This window comes from Garra rufa, chromosome 23 (assembly GCF_049309525.1).
Source record: "Garra rufa chromosome 23, GarRuf1.0, whole genome shotgun sequence".
Classification (NCBI taxonomy): Eukaryota; Metazoa; Chordata; class Actinopteri; order Cypriniformes; family Cyprinidae; genus Garra; species Garra rufa.
This window is the reverse complement of record NC_133383.1, coordinates 5,775,157-5,783,886: the sequence shown is the minus strand read 5'-3', so window position 1 is coordinate 5,783,886 and position 8,730 is coordinate 5,775,157. Positions and strand designations below refer to the sequence as shown.

The following is an 8,730-nucleotide window of genomic DNA, read 5'->3' as shown; positions in this document are numbered from 1 at the left end:
TGAACGCCACCTAATGGTGCAACAGACCCACAGGCCAAATAGACCAAAAACTGATGACCAAATGCAACATAGTAATAGTTTTCAAGCTATTTGTTTTCTCTATACTGCCTTTTAAAACACTGAGAAAGTGCTTGCCATTGATCAAGACAGCATCCATATGCCAGCTCTGTTCCCATTGGGTGTAAAGGGTCACATGACTCCTGACATGCACTGATCAGATTCCAGCACCTGTATTCTATGACATTAAAGGATATATGCATCTATCTAAAGGTGTTACACGCACACGCACACACTTATGCTACCATGTAAACTGAGCACTAACAGGCACAGTTGGGCTGCTGTAGTGGAGGAGGGTTATCCGTTAACCGGGCCGTTCCCTGGGTTCCTGTGGTAACGGCAGGGTCAGTCTCTAAACTCTCAGACATCTTGTCGCAGATTATGTCCACCAGACGCTCAAAGGTCTGCTTCACGTTGATGTTGTCCTTGGCACTCGTCTCGAAAAACTCAAAACCTGGCAGACAGAAACAATACCAGAATAGTTAATAGTTAAATAGTTTACAAAACCAATCGAGCAGCCAAACTAGACAGCATTTTTAGGCATTTTACATGTGCAGCAAGATTATATTATATTATATATATATATATATATATAAATAAAAAAATATATAAAAATTTGCCCAAAGACTACTAAATTTTTTTAATGTATTTTTTATTTTAAGTATTATTGTATAATATAATACTATAACAAGTAATAGTATAAACATATAAATATTATTGTAAAGAGCGTAAATAGCAATCACAAAATATAATTCCACAAGCTTAGTAAATAAAATAAATGCAAAATGTTGGGGGAAAAAACACTGAATATGTATACATATTCAAAATATTTACTATTTATTTAATAATAAACATTATATAATAAATTAATGATTATAGATTATATTGATATATAATAGCATTTCCAGAATATATATGTAGTATAGATAGTAAATATTTTGAGTATGTATACATATTCAGTGTTTTATTTTATTTACTAAGCTTGTGGAATTATATTTTGTGATTGCTATTTACACTCTTTATAATAATATTTGTATATTTATATTATTACTTGTTATATTATTATATTATACAATAATACTTAAAATAAAAATATATACTTTTTTTTTTTTTACGTTCGGCAGATTTTTTTTCCCACTGAGCTTGTTGAAATGTATTCTGGGATTTCCCTCACCAGTATCAATACAAGTAAAAATGGCTTGATGAAATTTATACATACATTTATAGCTTATATATAAAGATTTTTTGAAGCTGGCAGAAAAACAAGACATTTAGATTAAGTACTAATTTTACATAACTATTAAATATATTTATTACTGATATAAAATCATTTAAGTATTAATATCAATTATAATAAATAATATAAATAATCATAACACGTAATATTAATATTAAAGCAAATACAAATAGAACAAATACCATTCTCAGAATGCATTTTAGCAACCTTAGTGACAAAATAATAATTTCAAGATGGCAAAATATCGATACTACATAATATTGGTTATGTGTTCATAAATATTTATGTATTTATTTTTTATTTGATCAAATTTATATAATAAATATATTTTAATTAGTAATTAAATATATTTATCATTATTAATAATATTTAATTATATAAAATAAAAAATGTGTTTTTTGCACTGAATTTTATGTATAATAATTTTTATTCTTAACTGTTTTAATTAATTTGAAATACATTTTTTAATTAATTTAATTTTTTAATCATTTTAAATGTTCTTAAATTCTTAGTTTTTATTGTTGATTATTATTTTTTTATGATTATTTTAACTCCTCTCATGTACAGCACTTTGAATTACCATTGTGTATGAAATGTGCTATATAAATAAACTTGCCTTATTAAAGTATTGGGTTGTTGAACAACATATTACCATCAAACTATTCAATTGTTTGTTGAGTCTCGTGTTATATACACACATTTCATATATAGTTCATATACATTGTGATTATTTTTTTTATCATTATAAATAATAATAATAATATGACAAGTAATAATATAAATACATAAATATTACTATTAATAGTATAAATAGCAAACCCAAAATATAATCTCACAAGCTTAGCGAGTAAAATAAATGAGTCTCGTGTGCACTTCATGTGAGGAGCTCTATTTTAGCTGCTGATTAAGTAGAGCATTGTAATTCAGTCAATTATGACAATCTATTTCATAGCTGCAGCCTGTGTTAGAAACACAATATGCTCTTTCACAAATCATGAAATCTTTCATGAAATGTAATTGATTTGACACTCTGAAAATGACAGGGGTATGTCCTCTTTCACACTAAACATGCAGTAAGTGTGTCTATTTTCACCATTCAGCGTTAGTCGTTTGCACATTCTGGTGTCATCCAATTATATGCGTTTAATTATCGCCCGAGTTCAAAGCTGCAATTCCCTCCATATGCTCTAATTTATGCACAGTAAAGATATGCTGATATGAGAGCCGTCTAAGGTATATATTCCCTTTCATCGCTCACATAAGCGCAAAAATGAGGCATTTTGATGGATGTTGAGATTTATTTAAAATGCAATTATTTACCACCAGTGTGTCTTGCACAAAAATAGCTTGTGAACTATTTCTATAAAACTATTTCAACTAAAATAAAACATGACTGTTCAGTCTTTATTTAATGTCTAATGCAAAATCTGGGTCTGGAAGCAAAACTAGTTAAAATTAAATCATGCTGCCTACCTGACTGGCTCCACAGGTCCAGAAGTTTCTAATTGGTCCCTGGAGGAATCAAACTCAGTTTTTGGGATGAGGTTAGGATGAGTGAACTTACCCAACTGCTCTGCCAGCAGTCTGCCGTTATCTGCAGACACGACTCTCTCCTCCTCCATGTCACACTTATTTCCCGCCAGGATGACCTGCGCGTTGTCCCAGGAGTATGTCTTTATCTGGGTTGACCTAGTTAGGAACAACCAAGGATGTTAGGATTCACTCTCACAATGCAATTATGGCCCACATACAGGTATGCATATGAGTGAGCACCACGGCCAGAACGTGCTGCGTCGGACATGGCCTATTTACACACTTCTTGATGCATTGCCATATATGCTTATAAAGGCCCAAACCTGCAGAAGAAATAAACATCAGGCACATAATAAAGGAATACATGGCTTAATATTTTACATTAAATTTAGACTCAATAATTGTATTACATCCCCCTTTATTTAATTTATTTTTAACTTTATGATATTATTTTTACCTTTATCTTGTAGTCTTTCATTTCTATTTATTAATTATTTTAGACTTTTTGAGCATCCAAATATGCAGAGCTCCATTTTTATTTTTACATAAAATTTGTATTATTTATATTTATTTTTAAATATTTTATATTTTATTAAAAAAAATGTATTTTTGATTTATTTTTTAAATTAATTTATTTTTTATTTACTATTATTTATATTTGTTTATTTTTATTTTTCTGTAGGTTTGAGGCTCTACATATGCAGGGCTCCATCTTTTAAAAATAAACAGATATGAATTTTGAATTTTCATATTTAGTTATTTGTATTTATTGTTGATTTTTGCTTTTAAAATTTGATTTTAAAATTAATTTGTACAATTATTACAACTATTATTATTTATTCATTTTACTTTATATTAGTTTACAATTACTTATATTTCTTAATGTTATATTTTTCTGCAGGTTTGAGCCTCCATTTATGCAGTGCTCCATTTTTTTACATTGATTTTTTTTTTTTACTTTTTTTTATATTTATTATTATTATTATTATTATTATTATTATTATTATTATTATTTATTATTTGTAATTTCTGTAGGTTTGGGCCCCATATATGCAGTACCCCATCTGCAAATACATCACCCATTTTTTAATTATTTTTAACTTTATTTTTTATCACCATTTACTATTTTTATAATATTATAATAATATAATAATTATAATATACTATTTTATAAATTTTTAAAAATATTTTTAACAATTTATTTATTTAGTTAACTATTATTTATATTTAGTGTTCTGCAGGTTTGGGCCTCCATATATGCAGTTCTTCATTTCTTTATTCTTTTATTTATTTTTTAAGACAATTTTATGTATTTATTATTATAATTTATAATAATTTCAAATTTTTATTCTTTCATTTATTTTTTGTTATTTATTTTTTATATTTCTACACGTTTGAAACCTCCATGTCTGCAAATATATCGCCCATTTTTTTAGCTTTATTTTTTATCACTATTTATTATTACTACTACATTTTTTTTTTTTAATGATTTATTTTCAATTTTATTATTTTTATTTATTTTTTTAAATGATTTTCAATATGAATGTATTAATTTATTTATTGTACTATTATTTAGATTTATTTGTATTTTTCTGCAGGTTTGGGCCTCCATATGCAGGGCTCCATCTTCCTGTCTGTAAACACATCGCTCGTTTAGACCGTATGTTCTGTACATATCTAATTTTTTAAAGGCTTGTTTTGGTGCCATAGCAACAGCAGACAGCTGGTACAGATTCAAAGGGGGTTCGTCACTGAAGCCCACGACACATTACGGTGTTTGCTCATGTATGTCGTAGTGATACTGCAGAGACTGTGGTAAGAATTGTTTCTGTGCTTCCCCAGCGTTTTCACATACGTCTGCTTTAATTAGGTGTCAGTTCACTGACCGCAGCTGGAGTCTCTTGAGTATCGCCAGACTCAGTTTCTTCTCTGAGCTCAATTGTGACGACAAGATAAACTGTCACTAGTGCTGCGACTCTTTAGCTTGCAGAACTACAGGTTACTCATCATTTCAAGGAGCTAAACTATAGTCAATATAGTCAGTATATTTTTCCTGAAAATCTAGTTAGATGTGTGACAAATTGCTAACAGAAATTTGCTATTTATGGGTAAAAAAATCTGCAATTTTATGACTGCATGTACATTTACATGAAATACATGTAAATAAATAGATAAATAAAACTAAAACACTCCAATCAATATTTAGTGATACACTAAATATTTATTCATAAAATAAATATTTAAAATAAAAAAATAATTCAAATGTTCTATTATTTATAAAATATTTTAATTTTAAAATGGAAATATATAATTTTTTATTCATAAAATGTACTATAAATATTTAATAGAATATGAATTTAAATGATATTACTATTATATGAAATAATAGTATAAAATAGTATAAAATAATAAAATAAAAAATATAGTGAAACATGAAGCTCAATATTTATTTATTTATTTATTTATTTATATTAATTAATTTAAATTTTAATAGTTTTATATATATAATTACATATTGTTGAAATTAAAAACTGAATATATATGTTTTAAATGTACTATAAATATTTAATAGAAATATGAATTAAAATAAATTTACTATTAAAAAATAATAATAATATAAGTAAGGGTCCTGATCACACTGTCGGGGCTTATTTCTGCGATAACTACCGGCTGCCTGTACATTATCCCGCTTATTACACGGCTACTTGCCACATAAGGGAAAAAAACTGGACATGAATATGAATTTGAAATCTTTTATTGGCATATTTGTTTTAAATTAACATTTTTATCCTTCCGCGAAACGATATAGTACCACGTGACTAACATTCAAACTATGTACGTTAGTAAGACAATTTAAATAGATTAATGTCGAAATTTTCCATTGTTAATTGTGGTTGTCCAGTGTTTGTCACAAGATGGCGCCAAACGGTAATCTTTGTTGGCACGGAGGGATTTTAAAGCTATGCGTTATTACTTTGGAGCGGTGATTATTTGAAAAGAACAAACCTGCAAATGTCTCAACTGACCAATCAGAATCAAGCATTCCAAAGAGCCGTGTAATAAATATTTATAAAATATTTAAATTAAAATATTTCAATAATTATATATATATATATATATATATATATAAATTCTGTATTTATGTACTATAAATATTTAAAAGTAATTGTTTTTTTTTTTTTTTTTACTATTGGTTGTTTTTAATATTCTTTTCTTTTTTTGAATGTTTATTTGTTAACATGTAAGTTCTATATGTTTGTATTTAAAAAAAAAAAGTCTATTTACAAGTAAATGTTTGCTAAAATTTCTAATAATAAAAATATTTAAACCAAAAAAAATCAAACTATTTAATTGTATGTCAAGTCTCATGGTCGATTTTAACTTAATACTAAAAAATTGAAATAAAAACTGAAAATGCATGACTGAAATGAATAATTTTCTTCTTTACCATTCCACTGAAAAGCTACTTGTAAAGGCATTCTGCTTTCTTTCTTTCTTTCCTTGTAATCATTTACTCATGTTAGACTTTTATAGCACCAGATCTATCATTTTTGTCATTTTCTTTCATTTTACAGTAAAGATCAGCATCAACATGGTGACAATTTAATTTACAACTGAACTACTACATCCTTTAGGAAGATAGCATCTGCTGATGAAGCAGTATAACTGCAAATTCTACTCCGCAACTCTGTCCTTTCAGTGAATTCAGGTCTCATTTCTGCCTAATAATGCCATAAACCTCAGACATCAAGTCTTTTTGCGGTTGTAATGACTCAGCAGCTGACACGGGTCGTCTTTTACCACTATATTCCTTCTGTTCCCGTTCCTCAGCCTCCTATCAGGATGTTCATTATAGTCTGTCTCCTCACGCTAATTAAATCAACCTCCGCTCACTGACCACAGCTGAACGCCCAGCGGAGCTGATCAATAGGGCGGCATCCGGAAAGGTCTGAACCGAGCCCTGCTGCCCTTTAATACTAAGAGAAATTTAAATGACTCATTAAATATTAAACAGACAGATTCCTGAAGACTCAATGATGACACTTTTTCTCTAAGGTCTCTTTAACCGCTCAACATGAATTCAAAACAGACCCCATTTACTCTCTTCGACTTATGAGCGAATCATCAGTTTAAGTCTGTTTGGTAACACTTTGTGTATAATGCATTGTAAAGTATTCATTATGTATGTTGTAATGCATTATATATCTTTTTTTAAATAATTGTAAGCAAAGTTAAAATTATTATATAATATAATAATATTTGAATGTTTGTCGTGTTTTTAACGCATTAAACTTACTAAAACTGTAACAATAAATAAATAAACAAATAAATAAAAATTATTTTAAATGTGGTTATTTTTTTTCACAAAATCATAAAATGCATTAAAATGTGCATTACAAGGCATAATTAATGGATTAAAGCTACCTTTACAATGCAATATATATATATTAGGGGTGGGAGAAAAAATCGATGCATCGATGCATCGCGATTCTCTCTTCAACGATTCTGAATCGATTCCTAATATTTCAGAATCGATTCTGAGCTTGTTTTTTTTTTTTTGCATATGGCACGTGTGCGCGCTAGAGACGCCTGGCTACAGCGCACAGAATTTGCACTGTGAGACACGTGCGCATTGCTTGACAGTGTGCTTCCATCCGCCGTGTTTTACTTTAGATATGCGTTCATTTCTGCCGTCTGGAATGCAAGAAACTGTTGCACTGGCAGACTCACGTGCGCTTTGTGTTTGTTCGTCCTAAAGCTCGATTGCAGATGCGGTTAAATGCACTTGCATTTTGGAATAGTTTCAAACGAAATTGTTATACAGTCAGTTATGTTTTCAGAGCAGGACAAAACATCTGATATATTGAAATAGATCTGTGCATCATTGGCGTTCCGTCCATATACAGTAAGCTGCTAATTCTCTGCATATCCAGGCTGTCAGAGAGAATGCGTTCACGTGTTAAATAATATAAACATGCTTATAATTATGAATCCCTTATTTGAATCTTCTGGGCAAGCAGATTCTCCGCATCTTCCTTGACTCCTCAGAATTGATGCGCATTCTGTTTTCTGATTTCATTCGCGGGGTAAGCTGTCCGCGAAGCGCTCGCCCAAGCGGAAAAACGCGCTGTTGCTGCCAGATCCTGATTGCCAAAAATGTATTGTATTTTTGTATATTATATATAATATGTATATTTTCATAATTTCTCAACAATTCAAAAGTTTAAAGTCCACAGAAAAAAATAGCCTATATAAAATGTATATATATTTTTAAAAATAATAATAAACAGGAAAAAGAGGAAATATTAAAATATGATTTCGTCTCTGATTTTATTGGTGTCTAAATAATGTAAAGATATTATTATTTTTGGTATTACTGGTGGTTTTAGCACTCAGCATAACTGGTAAATAAAAGTGTCACCTCTCGCCACTGCTGTGCATTAGTTTGGTAAAGCTGCCTGTCTATGATCTCATCAGTAATAATAAAATGGCAGTAATGCTGAGGAAAAAAAAAAAAAACTATTGTCTGTAAACTTTCGGATACCTGAAGAAAACTTATTTTAAATAAGTAATTGTTTTAAAAAGTACCTTGCTTACATAATTAAAAAAAATAAAGTAAAGTTGGCCCAAATTAAATTTGATATAAAACAAATATGAAAATGTAGCCATGTGCAGTACTATTGAAAACTGAGAATGTGACCATCGTGATATTTAGTTGTTAATGAAAACAGTAATCAAATTGAATCTTGAAACCGGTGAAGATTGACACACCTACTTTTACAGAGATTCCAACTATAAACAAAAAGCATAGAAACTGCAATTTTACATGTTTTTAAAATTGTAAAGTTGTATTTGCACAGCAGAAGAATTAATTGGGGAAAAAATGTAGATCAAGAATCGTT

At 29.0% G+C, this 8,730-nt stretch overlaps 1 protein-coding gene across 1 annotated transcript in view; it reads right to left on the bottom strand.

Moving 5' to 3' along the window:
* Positions 1 to 317: 317 nt before the first annotated feature.
* Positions 318 to 8,730, bottom strand: part of LOC141299097 (ras-related protein Rab-3C-like) — a 32,758-nt gene continuing 24,345 nt past the window's right edge. The window contains exons 4-5 of the mRNA XM_073829381.1: positions 2,859 to 2,983; positions 318 to 511 (exon numbers count right to left, since the gene is read on the bottom strand). Coding sequence (XP_073685482.1) covers positions 318 to 511; positions 2,859 to 2,983 — 319 coding nt within the window. The remainder of the gene's footprint in view (positions 512 to 2,858; positions 2,984 to 8,730) is intronic.